This window comes from Formica exsecta, unplaced genomic scaffold, assembly GCF_003651465.1.
Source record: "Formica exsecta isolate Colony F162 unplaced genomic scaffold, ASM365146v1 scaffold37, whole genome shotgun sequence".
NCBI lineage: Eukaryota > Metazoa > Arthropoda > Insecta > Hymenoptera > Formicidae > Formica > Formica exsecta.
Window position 1 is genome coordinate 271,725 of NW_021850941.1, and position 22,871 is coordinate 294,595.

The 22,871-nt window shown below is 34.8% G+C and overlaps 1 protein-coding gene across 11 annotated transcripts in view; it reads left to right on the plus strand.

The window, feature by feature from the left end:
* LOC115239243 (neurobeachin) overlaps nt 1-22,871 on the plus strand; it is a 323,931-nt gene that overhangs the window by 158,782 nt on the left and 142,278 nt on the right. The window contains exon 1 of one of the 11 annotated variants that reach the window (XM_029813664.1): nt 15,114-15,395. The exons of the other annotated variants lie outside the window; for them this stretch is intronic. Coding sequence (XP_029669524.1) covers nt 15,273-15,395 — 123 coding nt within the window. The 5' untranslated portion in view covers nt 15,114-15,272. Of the gene's footprint in view, nt 1-15,113; nt 15,396-22,871 lie in introns of those variants that run through there. 11 annotated transcript variants of the gene reach the window in all.

The window sequence follows — 22,871 nt, forward strand, 5'->3', positions numbered from 1 at the left end:
AACCGCTATAAGCGCATGAAAATGTCGGAGATTTACGCTTTCAACCTGGACCACAAGACCACAAGCACTCGACGCTAGATTTATGATTCCCCTCGGAACACATGGAACCGCCCATTTGATGCTCTTTAGAGTTTAAAAATGAGAGAAACATTAAGGTTTATTATGCGTCGTTAAAAGCAAGCTTAGACAATTCTCGGAAAATGTATGGCTTTCGCTTATGAATAATGTTTTTCATCTTTAATACAATATTCTACAACATGCTCTTTATATGTAATATCTCTATTTCTCTCTCTAATATCTTGAACATATTTTAATTATAAAACTGACATAGTAAATGTTAATTCTTGCTAAGTTTTGTTTAACATAATAAGATTTTGGATTGTGCAAGAGAACCACGCATGCCATAAACATATTCATTAACCGCGTAGGGGTTTTATGAGTTTACGACATAGTCATATCGATAATCCGATAATGCGTGTCATGCTTCCTGTTTAAGAGGCCAATGTTTTAGGGCGTGGGATGAAATGTCAAAGGTAATTCTTACGTTGATTGGTATGAAATTTGTACCACGCTACACACATTTTGCATTAATGACATGCTATTAAAAATATTTTTGATGAATTAATAATAATTGGACATTAAACTATATAATAATGTAACAAACCGAATATAAAATGTATAACATAATGTCTATCTGATACAATTTACATATGCATGAATATAATATAATTATATTATATTATATATAATATAATATATAATGATAAATAATAATATATAAATAATCTATCTAATTTAAAAATAAATATATAGTTCGAGTTTTATATATCAATTGTAATGTTCTATATTGAAAATTATTTCTCTCTCTCTCTCTCTCTCTCTCTCTTTTGCCCTCTCTCTCTCTCTTTCTCTCTCTCTCTTTCTGAGGATAATATCGCTGCATATTCAACATGCAATATATTACATCTTTTATGTCAGCTTTCTTTTATATTTCAATAAAAATAACGATATATATTTTCTATGAAGGTGATTTTCTGTAGAATTTAATTTAAATTAAATTTTTATCATATTTCTCGCTGTAAATAAAAGCAATCGACCGTTCATAGCCTTAGTACTATAACAAAGTTATTCTCCGTGAATTTCAATATACTTAGTCAATAATTTGATCAAAATTATATTTGCGACAGAAATTGTATATTTTATAATCACAAAAATAAATTAGAAAAAAGACAAATAAGAGCTAGTGTGATTAGTAAAGCGCATATTTTATTCAATTAACAAGTACAATCAATCACAAATAATAATGAATGTTTCGGTTCATTTTTCAGACTATTTTCAGCGCAAGTTTAAACAATATTAATGATGAAATTGCATATAAATATGTTATAAACTAAATTAAATGGAGTCAATCAGCGGGAACTTAAAATTGTCAAATGTAGACTAGTAAAATAATATCTCTCACATCGTCCAATTGCAAATAAAGGTTCAATGTTACGTATCCTTGAAATGCTTGTTCTTCTCTAGTTGTTGTTAAAAATGGTTGTTATTATTTGTGAATTTGTTAGTTAAATAAAATATGCACTCTATCTACCGCGTTGGCTCTTATTTGTCTTTTTTTAAATTTATTTTTGTGATTACATTCTAAAGAGCCTTTTTTCATTTTATAATTATATATATTTTATAAATTATGTGTTTTCTGACGTAATAAAATCAAGCGATTCTTGTCAACTATGCATTAATATTGACGATATGCACTAACTCTAAGCTCTCTCTAATATTAATATTCGTGCTGTACATTTGCATCAAATCCTATCTCGATATATAATCGATGTTATACGCAAATACTAAGTGGTCCATGTCGCATTCAGACATGGCATTATGCCAGCAAGACCGCCTACACGTCCGAAGAAGTGATAAATAATTAGCTTTGTGGATATGATTGGTGCACACAATCGCACGAGACATCCGAGCATTTCGAGTCGTGTTTTTGCAGAGGACAAAGGCCGTTGAATTATATGCCGTGAAATCAGGCAGTTTGCCATTGTACTATGCAAAATGTATTTCTCTAAATCAATGGATAATAAACTTCCGTAATATTGGCTCTTTGCAGATTCACGGTTTTGCAAATATTACCCTTTGATTGTGCGCGGAAAAGTTTTCGATAAATATCGCTTGCAAACAAACATTCGCGCGAACCTAGAGACAATCAGTTGCGGACCGAGAATTTGCGGTATAACTCGAAATATTGCGGAAACACAGTAACCTTTGATCTCCTCATTTGTTTTGAAATCCAGGGACTCTCATATCCGCACATTATATGTGCATTGGCAGAGTTTGCATAACTGTATTTTTCCGGAACGCTTTGCACATGCACGCGTTTAAAACTATCGGCGCCGGATAAAAATTCACAGTAGTCATCATGCGACAGAGCCAGTTTAATTAAAGATATCGCTTTCATCGTGCTAAAACAGTTTCGCGAGAGCGCCGTTGCCAACGCTGTGAAATGGAGATGATACTTTCTATCGAATTATATACGTTAAAAACGGATCAGCGATTTAACAAAGAGACGAGATTGAATTACATCGCATCTTTTCGACCGTTCCAGCGCAATTGCTATTACCCATGATTTTTTTATTAACGCACACATGCGGAAATAAAAAGAACTCTTTCTTTTTCTCTTATTGTCAAATCAATCAATCACTGGTTAACAAGATTAGTACAAGCCTGAAAAATCGATCTGTACGGTACTCGTACTTATATAAATGAAGACGAACTCCGCGTTTTTGTTGATCACAATACGTCGGATTGGATTAAAAGAGCGCATATACGGCCGAATAAATTGTCAATCTCAATTCCCGACGGCGAATCTGCTAGCGCGCAACTCCGTTACCTACATATAACGACCGAAATCGTACAATCCTAGGCACATACCTACAGGCTGGATCGAGCCCCTTGGTAAGGGGTGTCTAATTGCTCGACCATCGTGTATAACACAATTGCAATTAAATTCTGGCTACGCAGATATCGGAATTACATTGGTTAAAATTGATTGAAAGGATTGGCAAGTCAAGTAACGAATGGTTTCATACTTCATTAAGAGAAATGTGTCATGCTAATCATTTGCATCCTTATTAAACAGTGATTGATAAATTTGCATAAATCTAAATAATCCCTTCTTACAATTAGTACATTGAGGTAATTTATTCATGCAATTAACATAATTAAAAGACAAATACTTTCTCGTGATGGTGCGAAAGTATTGAAGTATTGAACTAAAAATACTGAATAGTTTTGTTTTTTCGTTCGAAAGTATCGCGAATAAATGCCTAAAGAGAGATCGATATGTTCTCGGGCAATACTATCCGATGTGATAAAATCTTATTATCGGTTAGCTTTTTGTACGCGCATGGACGAAACTCATTTATATTTCGTAAAAGTGCATCCTATTCGCAAATATCGTACGTGTAGATTTCTGCAACGGCTATACTGCGTATGACGGAACTAAAAGCAAATTGTAATTTTCAGTGTGAACCAGCCCGTGATTTAGCGTCTCGTTACAATTTGAATTCCAATCTCGCCGTTTGCAGCGATCGCTTTACGGCGGGTTAACTAGACCCCGCTCAATTATTGAGAGATGCATTCGTTCGACAACAGCCATATTAACAGTACCTTCATTATGCAAGTAGATATGATGGAAATTGTTTTGTCGAATGTCTTCAATTTGAAGTGAATGTGGTCCGAGCACGCCCATCGCTTGTGCATAGCTGTACTAAGGTAATACTATTACTTGACGCAATCGTTTAGAATCGCCTGAGAACAAATTGCGGAGACTTAAGGTATCTGAAATCAATTGTCAGCCGCAATTTCCTGCCAGTAACGCTGCTGGATTAAGATCCAGGTGATTCGACGCACAGGAATGTCACGCTATATCGGGAGCGCACAATTGGCTGTAAGACCTCTTTAATTGCTCGATCTTCGATTTCACAGCAATTGGAACTTATGTTTTGCATACGGAGTAATGTTATTGGAAGGGTTTCTGCAAGAATGTACATCACATAAATTGAAATTATTCTAGTGGCATGTATTTTTCAAAAAGTTCCCTATTGTTTCATTGAACACGTGATTAATAATACGTAATTAAATAATTGTTAACATTTTTGCTGTATAATTCTATTCGACAATTTTTGAAATCAATCATTCTAAGCTAGAAATTCTCTCTGTTGATAAAATATAAATCCACATTACGGACAGACGTAAGTTGCGACATCGGAAATCGTTAAAAATTGAAACCAAGCGCCAGACGATGCGGTAGTAAATCGTGGGGTTTAACATCCAAGATACTATATCGCAATGGATTCTTCGTTGCATATAAATCTATAGCATGGTGTTTTATGCGGCTATGCACTCTATGGTGCATTTTGCTGCAACCATCGATTTTATTGTTCATCGTGAGCGTGGTATGTCTCGAGCATAATGCGAAGATTCGCTTGAGACGTCGACTCCCTGCTTTGACTCATCCCGAAAGTCGATCGGCGCGTTGGCTGCATCATAAATTGTCTTTCGCGATAAGATCTTCCCTCGTTGAATGCCTTCGTTCTATGGGAGATCTGCATTCTTTCCTCCAAAATACACTACTAGTTTACGCTAAACCCCATTTTAGCGTTTACGCTATTTTAGCATTTACGCTTATGTTATTTTACCGTTTAAGCTATTTTAGCGTCAAACCCCGTCGGTGTCAAACGTCGATCAGTGGATGGAAGACAATATTGCTTACACGGCTACTATTCTTCTCCCCATGTAACAATACATGCCCGTGACTTGAAAGTTGCGCGCATAGATCATGTATAATCAACGCCTGTGTACCTTTATTATCAGAGATCATCTATGTACAAAGTATTTTAAAGGTTTTTTAATATTTAGAAAAACATTTTTCGGACATTAATGTCTTTCATCCATTAGGTTGCATTGTAGGACGAAAGATCGCAAAATATATATCGTTTTATTATAAGAACGTGAATTATTTGAATCATACAAATTTATCAATTACTGTGTAATAGAAATGCGAATAATAATACAAATTACGGTGTATACGTCTTGCTTTGAATTAGCGCGGATTATTCATTATTTGATTTTCCAATTTTCATGTTATCGCAACAATAATAAAAGAATTAAAAGAAAATTATATACTTAAGATAATATAGCTGAATTATTATGAATGTGTCTTTCACGAAATTTATATTATTATATTATTTGCCATTATACCGATATGCTATTACACTATTATACTAATATAGCTTTTTATTATCGTCTAACTCTAAGAGATATGCTTTGTGCTAGTTAATCTCGATCTCCGTGTTTCGAAGTCACATAAATTTGATCAGATGTAATCAGACCGATAATCAAGGTAGAGTTTCCAAAGGACTTAAATTTCAATCCGTTCTTGAAGCTACCGAGTAGTTAAGGTTAAACGTCTCCCATCATACCCTCGTCTCAGTACGACCAGGCCGCTTTCCGCGATAAGCGATCGACTAATTAGGAATCTTGTCCCGCCGGCGGCGCGACGACGGCATTATGGTGTAATGGTGGCTCCAGCGTAGCAAATAGCGATCTGTCATCGGCAGTTCATACGAGATCCAAAACCTTTCGGAAGCGAACAAACCGATTTTGCGGGACGCCGCGCGTACTTCAGGATAATCCACCACTAATGAATTCTCTTGTCGTACTTAATCGCCTTTCACCGATTGTAAGGAACAGACAGCGTTCGTTATTGGGGGATCATCGAACTGATGAATCTAGGGGATACCTACCAAACTAAGTTGGCTTACAGAGAGAGAGTAATATTAAATAAAATATACGAGAGCTATATTTTTTTTATATTATAGATTGAACAAAGATAGAGAATATAACGGAAAAAAGAATTTTTTTAGATTAAGATTTCAAATACACATTGTAACAAATTAAAATGAAATAGTTTGATCAGAATAGCAAGTTGTTTTATGTACATATTTGCTATTGAAAATTTAACTTTAATGAGTTTTCATACATTTACGGACTATTCTTCGCTATGTCATTTTGTCTCTTTTAATTATATATTTCTCTCTTTATACAAGTCTATTTATATAATTTAAAATTTTTAGATTAATATGAACCGTGAATGTAATTTACTCTGGAAAATATTTTTATAATTTTAATACTATTCCAATTTAACTAAATATTGATTTAAGCGCGCAGGAACAGAATTGGACTTGCAATGCACTTGCATTGTGGCATTCTATTTTACGTTTGTAATTCTCTTTTTGTACACTAAAGTCTAATTTGCGTTCTGTTACACTGAATTCGTTGTAAAGGATATGTAAGAAAAAAATTAGAAATGCTATTTCATTTTCGTTACAATGGCATAAAAATTCTTAAGAGACGGTATTATTTTACGCTAAAAGTGGCGAGCTTTGTAACAACAATGGTTACCTTTATCTCTATGGTTTTCCTTGGTATTGTCGTAAAAATCTAAGGTGGACCAATTTGCATAGCTTATTTCTTCCGATTATACGACGGGGGACATTGTTTCACGCCATCGTTCGGAAGAATAAAAGTCGGGTTTCCATCGTCCCGCATAATTCGCTCGTAAAGATAGGAGCGAAATGGTGCTTTCGAATGTCTCATAATGGCAGTTTCGAAGTGGTGTCTGTAGCACCGTTGTGTATTCATCAAATCGCGACACTTTTACGCGTTCTACATACCACTCCCGTAAAATATCTCATCCTCTTGTTTTTCTTCGTCTCTTTTTATCGTGCCATGCAATAGAATTAAACTGTCGCATATGCGGACACAGCGGACACACCATAGCTTTTTCGTAAACTTCAAAATTAAAGCGTTCTTGCAGACTTAAAAAGTTTTTGAGGAAAGATATATAAAAATATATCTTACAGATGTATAAAAATACTGTAAATTATTAATCGTAATAGCAGATATAATATTTGATCACTTACACATAAGAAATACTGATAGGATGTTTATCTAAAAAAAATTTATACAAATGCATTAAAAAAAATGGACGACGTATTAATTAATTACGAATCATAAATTTTGTTTATGTTATAGTATTGTATTAAAAAGTTCCATGTAATCTCGTCTGCTTGATATTTCTGGACGGTTTACCATCATTCGCAATATCGAAGAGATCTGCAGAGTTGTCATACATCACGGCACGAAAACGAATTTTGAATGACTTACTCGTAAAATACAAGCATAGCGATGTTGACATCGCTATAAAAAATTCCATAGAGTTTTCGCCAACGTGACATGCACGAACGAATTGTAATCACTCGCGATATCAAGCGCATGCGTTATTTGTTATATTGCGAGACGAGAAATTATTCGAATTTTTTACGATGTTGCGTATGTGTAAAATTTACGCGCGTGAGGTGTTTCGACGTTCCATGTGCGAAATACATACAATCTTTGTTGAGATTTTTGAACGATTTGTAATAATTTCTAATATCAAATGTACGTGACATGTGGAAAGCTGTAAACTTGTACATATTTCTGAATGTTGTGTTATTTCTGTGTTTCAGGTACGTATAATCGAATCGGGATGGCACGCCGTCTTCTCCGGATATGACATATAATGTGTCACGTAACGTGAGTGTGGTCAGTGTGGTCAGAGAGTGCCGAAGCATTAAAACGAAAGCTCTCAGTTAATACTATGTAAACAAAAGTAGAATGCAAATAAATCGTTTATCACACTACTCTTTTGCTTTCTATCTATCTATTTCTCTCTCTCTTTCTCTCTCTCTCTCTTTCTCTTTCTCTCTCTCTTTCTTTCTGTCTGTATATCTCTTTTTCTGTTCGCATTCTGCGTTTTTTCTACAAACCGTTACATTATTTGGTATACATTACATATTGGATTTCCGCGCACGGTAATCGGGATTACTCGGATTACTTATGCACACAGGAGCTATCAATGTTATTTGCACGATTAATGCACCTATATTGTCGTGCTGGATAGCGCTTCTATCACGGTCGTCATGATCAAATTACGTTAATCGAATATTATTTTGCAAGAAAATCGAAACAATCAAGTTAATCTCGAGCAGTGGTTTCGCACTTTTGCTTCGATCTCTAACGAAATGTTTCTCTGTGATACTTATCGCTGAGCAATCCTGTTAGATAGAAATTTTGATGTCGCTTTATTCGATTGTTGCTTGCAAAAAAAAAAAATTAGCTCTGTAATTCTTATTACATCGCTTCGCAAAAAAAGAAAATAAATAAATAAATAAATAAATAAATATGAAAGAAATTGAAGTTTCTCTCTTTTAATATATATTATATTTTTTAATCGTATATACTATAGCTATTTAATCATGATGTTAATCTTGAGTACTTCATAAAATATGCTCGAAACGATATTTTAGAAACTTGCTTTAAATCGCCAGGGACTGTTGGTCCTCAATCGAATCGAGACAATCAATCTATTGGACGCTTATCTTCTGTCAGCGTGACAAACGCCCAATTTCCACGTCTTGAGCTCATCCATTCTAATGGCATTTGCATTCGCAACACTTCGGTTCGCGCGAACGTGTGCGTCCGCACACGTATACAGACACATGTAAATGTGCTCGCAAGTGCGCGTTTGTGTCTGTGTACTTTATCAACTATATCGTCCGTTAACAAGCGAGGTCGCGAGGGAATTAGGACGCGGGCCGACAATGGTGCGACGAGGGTTTCTCGTATTTTCGCAGGGAAAGGTGATACGGCGCCCCTTAAGTGACTTTATCCGATCCGATAGTCGCTCTTCTCGTCCGACCAAAGTCTCCTGCGTTCCGGTCGGATCGACTTTCAGCTCTCGTGGGCCGTTGGGAGCAGCAAAGCACGGCTACTGGGTCTTATATAGTGGGCTTCTGCTCTGTACAGGCTGCTTAGATAAATAGGGTGGACGTGCGCCCAATGTCAGGGAACCCTTGAAGCTGAGTGGAATGTAGTAGTTATATAGAGGTAAGCGCCACTATATCGAGACCGAGCCAAGTGAGAGAAAAAGAGAAAGAAGGAGAAAAGAAAGAGAGAGAGAGAAAAAAGGAGAGAGAGAGAGAGAGAAATAGAAAAAGGCTAAAAGGAGTGGATAAGAAACAGGCAGTAGAAGATCGTCGGATTTGGATGGCCAGAATAGACCATTACTCCGTCACGATTGCGGGTAACAAATATTCTGTCTTTGAGATCCAGTAGCATGCCTACTATCGATCTTCGCGAAGAGGCGGCCTCTCCTCCAGAATAAGCATCCCGCGATTTCCTTGTCAGGAAAAGCGCCGTTGACTTAGTCCTTTTGTCTTTTCTTTTTTGGCATAATCGCGACTCAGCGACTGGCGCAGGACGATTACATCCCGTTACATCTATAGGTACCGTCCGCACTTTTTACATCGCTGGCTTTTTAAAGACCGATAGTGCTTTGTGAGTTTTTCGAGTTTTTCTCGTGTCCGAAAATCAGGGTTTCTAGATTCGAACGTTCCGATGGTTTTTAGCGAGACGAGTATAAATGTTAGATCTAAAGCTGAGCTTACGCGGATATTTGCGTCGCGAGACTGAAATGTAATTCGGGTATTATCCATTGTTTTGGATTGGATCAAACTGCATTGTGTCCAGTTAGGATTACGGATTACGCGGTGTACGTTGTCCAATATACATGCGCGCGAGATGTATCAAGTATTTTATCTTTAATAAAAAGAGCATCTCTATTTTACATCTCGTATTGCATTACATAATCGAAAATTTGCGTTTATGTATAATTTACTTATAACATAACACAAAATGTTAAATTAAAAAATTTTTAATTAATGTAGCTTTAATGTTATATTAATTTTTGATTAATGTAGCTTTCATGTTAAATAAACACATATTCTCAAGCAAAATTAAAGGAAATCGGAAATATATTCCTATTAAAAGTTTTTGCTTTTGGTTCATTCATTTGACTCTGTTTCTTTTATATAACTACATATTAATGCATTCTGTGTGGCCTGAGTGCATTGTGAGCTATTATTAATTCACAGAGGATGAAACTACCGCTTCATGGTACGTCCAGTGTACAGTGCTTACCGCCAACATCAGTATCACGACAATGGCGTGCGCACTGAATTTTTAGTGCAACACGAGCGCACAGATATCACGTACGCGATACGCCGCTTGCATTAATATCGCCTCTGCAAAGTGTTCGACCGTTCGATCTTCTCACCGTGATATGTCGATCATTGCCGAAAAGAGAAGCACATATCGCGAAAAATTTCAATAGATCACAGTAAATTCTCTGTTCATTCTAAATATACCCCGACAGATCACATTGTTTATCCGGTAAAGCGAAATTCGATATTTAATCATGCCTCATTATGTATTAATCTTTAATATACCGTAGACGATAGTTTTATAGAAAGTTGCTATTTCTTGCTTCAGAGGGCATTTATAAACGTAAATGTAAGCTATAATTATACACGAGAAATATTAACAGCAACAAGATATAAACAAAAATAAATTTTTGCCATTATAATTATTTTTTACACAAAGACACACGCGAAGATACTCCCGGAATAAATTTTTTTAAATTTTATTCTTTTCATTCCAGTGCAAATAATAGTTTTATTTGATCTATGCCAGATATAAAATACGCGCATTCTATTTGATTCTGACAATTTAAATTTAATAACGTTTAAAGTATCAAGTTTTACTTTTTGTGATTCATTAGCTGCTACAGTTGTTTTCTCTGAAACACGATTCAATGGCTTATATTCTTTATTGCATTTAAAAGTTTGCTTGCTCCTATGTAAATGCTTAAAAAATTTTCTACCAGTTAATCCGAAAATTACGCGGTTTGTTATCATTTATCTATTCAAATTACATTTTGGTTCCTGGGCAACAATTTTCACAAATAAAAATTTAAATATAGACATTTTTATTTATAACTAACTAGAAACTGACATGATTGCATTGAAAATTATACCGAATTTGCACCGAATTATGAATTTACGCGTTATTCGAAATTTTAACAATGACGACATAATGCGACAGGAGGCGCCGCGACGTATCAACTCGCGCAATTTAAAATGGATATTTCAATTTGTGGAAAACCTGCGAAATAAATCACGTGGCCGAATTTTCTCGCAAAGTGAATATTTCTGATCGGAATTTATATCGGACTCGGGGACATGTTCCTTCTCGGCACATCTATCTGCGTAACGTATATAGTACGTATATACGCGTCCCGGTGAACATTTCCGGTATAAATGGATCGTGGCGTACGACAAGCATTGCGATACACTTACGGTCGTAAATTGAACCATAAGAGGATTCGCGCGTAATCTTTAGCTACAGAAACCCGAAGCTATTTATAATGTTATATTCGCTATATATTTCAGTAGATCGTATTAACCTCTTGCGTGAGTTTTTTTGACATTGGATATCAAGAGCAGGATATAGTCTAACACGTAATATATAGTTCATATAAATTTTTTTTGTAAGTGTATGGAAATGCATAAGATCGGTGTTACACAGTAAAAATAAATGAAGTAAAAGAGGAGTAAAAAATTAGTAGTTTGAAATGATTAAAAATTTATGTGAATTACTGACGCCCACGCGTGACAAGTATTTTCAGGGAATTAAATATTGCAGAATGTTTATGTTAAAGCTTTATACAAGAAGGCTGTTTGCAATGGTGTTAATCGGGTTTGATATCATTACTAATGAGTCTAAACGAACGAGAAATCGGAGAAATATAACTTGTAACATCCCATATATTTAAAATTAAAATATGAGCGTTACTTTTTCGCAAAATAAAAAAGTATAGTTGCATATGCTCCGAAATTATATTTTGGAAGGGAGTCACGTTTTTTGCCATCAAAGTGTTGCTGTGAAGAAACGGCTAGCCGCGCTTGTACTGTAAATCTCCCGTCGACGTGAGTGTCATTTAAATTGTCGACGTAATGACTGCACCTCGAGATGCTAGTTAACGTTGCATATCGCCTGCATATCACGCAGTTACAGTTTCGCATCTCTCGGTGACGCGGCGCGGCGCGAGAGTAAGAAAATAAGAAAAAAAGGAAAAAAAATGCGATTTGCTAGCCCGTTCATCGGCGCGAATTTTTTTTTTTTATTCTTTCTCAGCAGGAGAAACGTGCGCGGAATGATACGAGCACCACGTTTATCCCATACGTGCATCCACGAGGAACGCTCTATATGCCACGCTAAGCAACACGGCGATCTATAAGCGAGCCCTCCCGCACTCGTCATGCAGCTTTTATAGTTCCGCTTTCTGTGAACTTCAACGTATTTCGCGATTCGGCTTTTCTGCTGGTGATGCCGACATATTGCTGACAGATGGAAAAAAATGTCGATTTTTGCATAGTACAGTTTTGGTTTTAGTTTATTGAACCATGCGGAAAAAACAAAAAAAAAGAAATTTTTCTCTCAAATATTTCCATAGAATTTTAAATGAAACTGTGGAAAACATGTGGCTTCAATCTCGCTCAAAAGAAAATTTATAGTCAGCAGAGTTACCGTTGGCTGACTTATAGTGTCATTAACTACTGCGCGCGATTGCCAGTGATTTCATTCTGTCTGACCTAATGCTGACTTTAACTACTATCAACGTCTATCTTCCATTAACTTTATCACTTACGAGGAGATTTTTTGTTGATTTCGATCTTTACAGTTATTAAGAGATATTTACAACATAAAGACGTTTATTTAAAACATGAATTTAGATGTCGAGGCATACACATATAAGAAATTCATATATGTTTCAATATATTCATAAATTCATGTTAAGATATTAATATTCCTGTATTTATCTTTTTTAATGTATATTATTGTATTTTTTAAAAGATGTACATATTTTTTTAAATGTAAATTTACTGTATAAATTGGAACTAACAAAAGATCATCCATAAGTGATAAAATCAACGCAAGCCAAACAATAGTCCAAGACAGTTTTAAATGAGGGAGTAAGTAAAATTATATTTTGTTTTTTGAAATGAATTATATTTCAATGCGTGCGTTTTCTCATATCATATATATTATTTGTGTACATACGCAAAAATTATAGCTCTTTAATTTTTTTTTAAATTTTAATATTACCATGGTACATTTCCAATTTATGTTTTTTTTTTTTTAGATTATTCCGCAAAAAAGTGAAATTACAAATGCCGCGATAGCGGATATAAATTTGATTTACACTAAATCCTCTTTCACGAAGCATGCTATCAAGTAAGAACTTTTAGAAAAAAAGAAGAGAAATACAAGCTGAGCTTCCTCTAGAGAGTACAGTTATTAAGTTCGTAACTATATTACAATCTAAAAGACTTAGAAGTTAGCTGGACGTTAATGCCAGTCCAATAAGATATCAGAAATCAAACTCGACTTTTTTATCATTCCATTACATACTTTCATTATTTCATTTTTTATACTACACTATAACCCGTAATTCAGATATCGAATAAGGAAAATTATGAAAATGACATTAAGTACTCTTATTACTTTAACCGCGACCGTATTTCGATCAGGTGCACTCGTGAAATTTGAATTTATACGAATTTATTCGAGATCTTTATGATTACCACAATTTGCAATCGATCTCGCAAAATATAAAGTTGTCATTCTAGTTACGGGCAATTTTATTTATTGCATCGGATCATTTTTGAAATTCAATAGCGCACAGAGTCAACTTTTGAATAAATTTTTTGCATTATAACTTTATGATATCTGTAAAAATGACAAGCTTAAATGCGAGGTGTAATATATGTACAATGTAGAAGATCGCGGTTTCAAATCAAATATCTATTTCAAAGTTTGGAGCAAAAATTTTAAATTTACCAATATCAAGCTTGCAGAAATGGCTCTTCGGAATATATGGCGCCTTTCTGGATTCTGACATTTGACAAATTATTTTTTTTCCATCGCAAAGAATCTTAATGACTGCCACAATAATTGAATTCTTTTGACATAAAATACAAGGACTAACAGGGATTCCTTGTTTCCGAATTTTTATTTAAGCTTAGGAATATCATTAAAAATTCAGTCGCGAGTTATGGAACACCCTATATATAAAATATATATTGTATATATATTTCTCTTACCTCAGGGTTGCTTCACCGTCGCCCGACGCCTCCCCGAGCCTCCTCCTTCTCCTCCTCCTCTCTTATTCATCCTTTGCTGCATTTTCACTCACACTCACTCGCGAAAACACGGTTAATTACGATCAGATGCGTATTAATCAATAAAATATAGACGATCGCGCGATATCTCGTATATACAGTACTCTCGATAATAATTACACACGACCTACCCTTCTTATTTCGCAAAGCAAATGTTCGATGCTTGAGAATTGTGCTCAACTTCGGACACTGCTCAGCGCGGTTAGCTTTGCATAGTATCATTCGGTGCTAATAATTAATAATTGTATGTGAATAATATCGCGTTCTCGTCTCCTCGTACTTTTCGCAATCGTCTTTGTTCAGAGATGTAATACGCCGGAATGTCTGCCCTCTCTCTTGAGTGTCGCCGCGCAAATGATAACAAGGTGACTGTATGTAAACACAACGCGTTACATGTCGCAAAAACAAACGTCGAACTATGTGTGATAGTTAACATACGTATATTGCCGTCATGAAATATTTTATACATTTTGAACTAAATACGTGCTTTCATTACTCCGACCTTTCGATTTTGCAATGTGTGTTACTACGTGATGTTCTTAATCCGAAAATAATGTGCAAATTACGTCTAAACCGACGAAAGTTTCAAAGCGCGATACAAAATAAATGTCAGAATAAAACGATAATTTAATTTTTATAATTAAAAGATCGAGCAACTGTAGTAATAAAAAGCCATAATATATCGACCGTTTATGAAAGTCATGTGGAATAAAATATTCTGAATACATTTATTTTATAATATTTTAAGAATTTTTCTTGTCGCGCGGCATAAATATACAAAAACTATCCTCCGGTATGTGACCTTCGTATTCTTTCATGTAACGCGCTATCAAGTGACGCGTTCAAGTAGCGTCTCGCGCAAGTTTTGTATACGTATTGTTATCACAGGCAGCGCCCTTGTCATTCTCGCCGTGAGACTCGAGCGAGCATTATTACTTTTCTAAACGCGATCACGGCAAGTATAAGGAAAAGTTATAAATGCGATTATTCTCTACAATTATTATAATTAATGATTAACGAATCGTAAGCATCGGAAATGCCGTGCTAACAATAAGTGCCGCGCGATCATCTATGTCGTGTTGATTAATGCGCGCTCAATCGTTAATCGTGTTTTCGCGAATAAGTGTGAGTGGAAAAGCAGCAATAGACGAACAAAAGGAGAAGAGAAAGGATAAAGAGAATATCGGGCGACGATGGAGCATCTGTCGGGTAAGCAATTTATAACTTATTTAATTTGTTATTTTTAAAATTAATGACCCGTTTTTATTTTTGCGATATCGATTTATTTTACATTATTATAGAATATAATACACACACAAATATAAGTTAATAGTATTCTAAATTGTATTTTAAAAAAATAATCTTAAAAAAATATTTACCAATATATTAGTAATAATTAATATTTATATATAGGAATATATATGTATATTATTTTAATGTTGTGTTTGAAATTCATATAATTACTTTGGTAAAAATTAATAACATTTTTTTTTTAAATTAGATTTTTATTTTTATTACATTTTATATAAATTTTTTTTATTAAAAAATTTTTTTTTTCCAGATTATGTAATTCTTTAAATATCTGTTTATAGATAAAATTAAAAATTCAATACCTATTCACAATAATTATTTTTTAAAGATATTAATTATTTAAACATATAATAAATCATTTTATTAGTTTCTTATATATATTTCTATTATATACGTAAAAAATACAAGTTATGTACTACAACTATGCTGTTGCGCATCTCGTACCAGAGAGTAAATTATTTTAGTAAATAATTTTTTAAATTGTTGAATTATACTTTTTGTTGTATGTTTTCAAATACTCATATATTCAAAAAAGATAATTAAAAAACACTTACATATTAATATTTTTATTAAAATATAAATTAAAAGAAATAAAAAGTATATACGTTGAGCATATAAAAATATCTAAAATTCTCACTTGTGTGCGTATGATTAAAAATTCCTGGCGGCTGTCTCTATGTTTTGTAATAAAAATGCAAGCACTGGCATTCTTCAAAATCCACTATGATAGAAAAAAAGATAATTTGCCAAGAACCAGTACCCAAAAGAGCTTTGCTTAGTTCAAAATAATGACGTGCTTTTAAATGTATTTTTTAAAATTTGTGACTATTTTCTTCGTGTTTTACGGAAAAATATTTGTGTGTAAAAGGATTATATTTTGCTTTTATAAAAAAAAGGATTTATATAATTGACTGTGTAGCCATTTCGGCAAACTTGTTTAGGATTAATAAATTTTAAGATTTTGGTTTAAGAATATTTCAAACTATAACAGATAAATTTGAATAATTATTAAATATTAGTTAATTATTAAATAATAATTATTGTAAATATATTGGTAAATTTGAATATTTATCAATTATTAAATTTTGTTCCACATAAACCCCGTTGCACTTAAAAAAGCTTCTTAGAAAACATATTTTATAAATACAGATTACAGAGTTCAATTTTGATTGATATTATGATCGTGCCAAGTTAATGTATATATTTTGAGTAAGCATAGCAAATTTTTTTCCCGAGAAACTACGATCTTTATTTGTTTGATTTACAAAGCATGCATTATGATTATTTGATTTTACTGAGAATGTCTACCGTAACATTATTTAATATATATATATAATTATTACATGTTATCTATATTATATATTATTAATAATTTAACTGTAATGCAACATCATCTCTAATTTTAATTAAATTTGAACATCGCAATCCATCGTAAATATATACTTTTATCTATTTCTGTTCTCGTCGCGAAATTCAAACAAATCATCATGCAAACGCAAAGAAATTATTAGTTGCTATGTGTGTTCCATCATTTGTATACATATCTTTCCTACCATATATTGGCAACAGCTTGCAGTCGAATAGAAAGTCCTGAGAAAGAAAAGTCCTGCTTTTTCTCGGGATAAAAAGCCAACTGTGTATCGCTATGTACATATATCTGCTCGAGGCGTTTGGTACGGGAAGCGCAGCTGGTAGCGTCTGTCGAATGCCAAGCTTAAGATGAATTGCTCAGACACATCGGTCTTTCTATTGGCAGTCTGGATGGTTAACTTATTTTCTCGCGTGGCGTAAGGAAGTTCGCCTTCTCTGTATCGCGTCTTTCTCTCCGTTTCTTCTTCGTATCCCTCGTTCGCACCGAACCGTAGCCCTTTTCTTTTGTACGTCCATTTCGTGACTCGGGATTACGAGCTTTTACTGCAGCTGCGTCCCGTTCTCGCGGCAACTTCCTCTCTTCGTCCGATGTGTCGCGTGTTTACGAGAAATCGAGACTACCAGGGAAGCTCGGAAAGTCACGATCCCGCCTGAGGAGGCTATTACCCTCGAACTCGTCGAGCGGTGGAGAGTGTCGTTCCAACCGTAGCAATCTGCTTTGCAACCGTTCGCAGGTTGATGTATAAAATGGCCCGGAAAAGTAATGAACGTAAGACGGTAAGTTCCGACGGATCCCGCGGGAGCAGTTTGCCGCGGACTGTGATTTATCGCTGTTGAACTATACACGAAGGAAGAGCACTCATGCGAACCGCAGCTGCGGTATTTATACAGATCTTGCCGCTGACCCCTGTGAAAGAACTCTCTCGATCGTGATAGATTCAACCTCATCGCCTCAACATCATTCGACCGTAAAAACACTAGAAATACATTATTATGTCCGATAATTCAGCGTTCGAGCAAAAATGTCGTAGAAAAAAGTTAAACTGTAGCAGCTTGAACAAATAGGTCACAGTTAGTTGAATCTATAAGTATTAAAACTGCTGTAATCAGAATGCGTTGTGTCTCTTCAATTGATCAGTTTTCACTGGTAAATGAAGAAAAATAAGTATAACAAGAATAATATCGTTATCCGCTAATTTGGTTAATTATCCGTTACTTTGCAATTAATATATATTAATTAATAATTAATAATCGCGTTTATGCATTATTATCAAGTTTGAAAAGATACAACAGGTAATGATTGTTACGTAAAAATAATAAATACCTTGTAACATGAAATATTTTTAAAATCTGTAATAAAGCTTTTTTTTTATTTATTCTAATTAAAATCCCTTGGGCCGGTTCCATAAATATAGGAAGAATCCGGCGTAAATTGCGGTAAAATTTTCTCTGTTTTAACTCTGCGGTATCACGTTTCATGGTGCGCGTATAATTTCGAATATTTACGACGGAGTTACTCATGCTACGTGTAAAATCTTAATTACGAAATATTGTGCCCGCGATAGATTTCCTCCTCCACCACACCGAAATCTCACTGGAACGTTCAAGGATGCTGCGTCTGGTTATGCACATTCGCGTTTCCATTAAAACGGGATGGTTTAACCAACGCGGCAAGCGCATTAAGCCGCGCTATGCGAGGAAATAGATATGCTTAATGAAATGCGCTTTCGGGAAGCACACGTTGCCTAACTCGATTTCTACCGCCGTAGCCCCCGCAATGCATATATGTTACAGAATGATAAACATATCACCATATTTCCCACTCGATAAATCACGAAGGCTCGATGCTTTGTTAGCGCAAACGTATAGCCGCTTCGAATATCGTCTCTAATGTACGATTCTTGATACGCACAATGCGTTCCTCTCTGCATTATTAAACAACTCTGCAACAATTGCGATACTTGCGGCAAACAAATGTTTATAGTCACAGCGTGTTTTCAATATAGAGAATATATTTTCTCGCGCTTTTTCTTTTTTCGAATATTACATTTGCGGCGGATATTGAATATTGCATAAAATTTGATAAAATATTGGAAATTGCACAAAATATTGGATGATTGCATAAGTTCGTGCCCGATTTTCATAGATGGCATTAAGTTACTGCATGATTGGAAATTGTTTATTTCATAATATGATTTTAATGTGTAAGATTATTGTATAATTCACAGTTTTTTCGGGTATTGTGCTGCATTAGTGAATATCGCGTGATTTTCAAATGCGTTATATTCCAATGTAAACTAACTGTTGTTAGATCTGAAAAATAATTAGCTACAAGTGACGAAAAATTTCGCTATAAATATTTTTATTATTTTACGAACAGGTGAATGCAGCGAGAATTAATATCGAGATGGTGTCGCGAATAACCTTTTCTAGAAAACTCTACAAGTCCCGACGTCGGGCTAATTATTTCTTTGTATTATTTAATAATATTGATGCAACTTAAGTTTGTCAATTGTATGTAGTTAGAGAGGAAGTTTGAGCTTCTTAAACAAAAGTCAGCTTAAGGAAAACTAACTCGGAAACTGACAGTTTATCTTTCCCACTTTGAAATTCTCAGCGGTTCGGAATAGAATCAGCTGTCGCTTAACGATGTTTTAATCACATTTAAGTATGAAACTTGTCAATATATTTTCCGGAGGTTGCAAAAATACGTTTACTAACTCGCGTCGCGATATACAAATATGAATATATAATATATAGTATATACATATATAGTATAAATATTTTACATATATAGTATAAATATTTAACAAAACCTGCCGCTTCTCTAAATTGAAGACCGATCGTTACCAACCGGGCGATGCAAATTACGAAAAAGGAAAAGGATATACTCTTCAGGATCGTTGTTAAGCCCGCGAAACAATTTCACAAATTGCAAGCGAGCTAAAGTGGAAATCGGTCGAACAGTCGTAACAGGAGGAAATTGCCGAGTGCAAACGGATATCCGCCTTCTGCCTTCGGCGGATAATTAATCCCTTACATTATTCTAATGAAATACGGAAGTGAAAATAAGCGGATAATGATAATAGTTCTTGGACCATAGATTTTCCTCGGGTAAGATTAGGAGGCGTAACTTCCGGCAACTTTAGGGGTGCAATGACAACGACGGCGACGACGGCGACGACGACAACGACGAGAATACCGACAGGGACCGATGACGTTCAATAGAATTTTACCGATAGTTACCGGTCAATGCAATTTTAATGTTTACTCGATTAATTATCGTAAACAGTGTAAATTTTTCGTGTAATCGTTACGTGGGAACAATCAGAAAATGAGTTGCGTTGTATCGGGAAAGAAATGTCTGTAGTCAACCAAAGTATTTATAGCTTTGTTTTCCTCGCCATGTTTTTGTCATAAAACTTTATGAGATTCGACGTCGATTTTTTATGGCGTCTCGGTAGTAACGGATTATGCAACGTCTTATAACTTCAATACATTCGTTGATTATATCTCGTTATTCTAGATTACATTGTGCTACGTTGTATCATAAAGAGTATGTTCAGTATTATCGATATAGTTTCATACAGTTTTCATTTAAAATGTAACTAATTTTACAGTAAAAATTGCGTAAAATTGAATAAAATTATCTGGTATTTTTTTGACAATTTAACGTGACCAACAAAAAATTCGAAATCAAATTTGCATTTATAACTCTATAATTATTTCGATTCGTAATTCTATAATTATTTCGATTCATTCGTAATGAATGATCCATTCGAGATGAGAAATCGAAAAAAATATCAGCACGTTCAATTTGCATATTACAATCTTATTTGAAACACAACATCAGCAACGAATAATACTTCGTGGTGCAATATCGACGCTGTAGAATCCCTTAAATCCTCTATGTCGATTTAGCGTATTACCATAATTCGAGATAAGTTAAATCAGAGGTGAAAAGGCGGAAGAACGCGATGCGACAAAGAGGAAGAACACAAAGAGAAGAAGAAAAAAAAAAGATATTGGTAAACCATCCCAAAGGAACGAATAAGAAGCAGAGGGTGTAGTAGAGGAGAAAGGTGGGTGGATGAGAGAAAAAGACGGAGAAAGGGGGTATACCTACCCTTGATTTACTCGGCGTTCTTATTGAGTGGGGGAAAAAGGCGGGCAAACAGGTTATCCGAAGCGCAGGATTGTCTATAGTAGTAGGAGTAGGTGGCACGTGACATGAATGCACAATGCCATACCAATACCCTTCGCTCTCGTCTGTGTTCTCTCGATCACCCTATTCTCTTGGCTTCACTCCTCGCGTATGTGTTCTCCAGAAGAATGCGGTTGTTGCAGCGGTACTGCTATGCTACTACCATGCTACCGTTACCAAAGCTATTGCTATCGCTGTTTTGCTGCTACTACTACTCGCTACCATCACGTCGCAATTCGCGGCCAGCAAGCTCAAACATCATCCGAATTTCCAGCTTCTCTGGATCCTCTCGATTCACTTTTTTTGTGCACTTGTTTCCGTGTCCACGAGACTATTTGTAACGGTATTTAATGTGATTTTTCATACACGATTTCGTCCTTTATTTCGTTTACTTTATTGTTCATTTACTTCTTTTTCTCACGGGGTTTGCTTCATGCGAGGGGAAAAATAAAACGTCTAAAGTGCAACCAAATCGAACTCTTTTATGATTAAACTATTTTCCTTTTCTTTCTCTTTTTAGGCATACAGCAAAATATGTCATTCATATATCTATGATATTGATCGTACTATTGTAATTGTCCACTAAAAATAAGATCAATATCATAAAATAGTTTTTGTAGAGTTTATAGAGCAAAGAAGTACAAAATTTCTAAATTGTGATAATGAAATAATTAAATATAAATTCAATATATGGACTTTATTAAATATGAAAATAAAATAAATATGAAAATACAAATATACATTTGTTTATTAACAACAGTATTTCTAAAATGCGCAATAAACATGCTCTGTACGTAAATGTTTTCTTACGTATGTAATACGGTATGTTGCATTGAAAGCGTCAAAGGAATATATATATCGCAAGATTAATCTTATGAGAAACTTTTCGATGCCAGATTACTTTTTATTTTACTGCATAAATCCATACGTCTGGCGATATTCAAATATTTGGCGATTTTGCGTTGGCTGTTATTGATTTATGTCGGTGAGAAAATATCGCGAATTCGCGCATAAAGTGAAGAAAAATGTAAGAAAGCTAACCGCGTAAAATATAGTTATTTTCATAAAAATGGCCACGCGCTTACATTCTTTTCGATTTGGGCGAAACCCCAGAGATATTAAACTTTATCTTGCGAAGCTTTCATTAGTCCCAGAAAGTTTCGTAATTTTACCTCAAAGGAAGATCTGTTGACTGTAGACCGCACAGTAATCTATAATTCTCCCGGTAAAGTTTAACATAAGTCGCGCATAAGAAATGAAATAAAAACCGAAATTATACATAGCTTCTCCTGCAAATATCTCACAATATCTTATGATCAAAGATTGCTTCTTAAAATAATTGCGGTCGCCAATGAATCCTCGCTATCTGCTATCGAGGATTCTGTTTCCGTAAAATGTGTTACAGGTACAGATTTGTGTAGACTGCGTTGTTTAAATGAAATTGTAACGAATGTGTTATAAATTTGTCACGACGAAATTTCTGTATCGCACAATCTATAAAGGGATAAATTATTTGCGCACTGAGAGCGCAATGTCAAATTCTATCATACCAAATTTATACCGGCGCAATCTTCGCGCTCGACCTCTCAGGATTTCAACTCGATCGATCGGTAAACGCGACGCCCGTTGGGAGAATACACAAGACACATGAGGTTTCTAGAAACAAAATTTAATAAAAGGTATCTCGTTACGGTATGTGGCGTGTGTTCCGGACGGTGGTACGAGAGTGTCGGGATACTTGGCACCACTTTGACAAGAATATAAGCCACCACTATCCACGACCGAGCGCGAAGACGCTC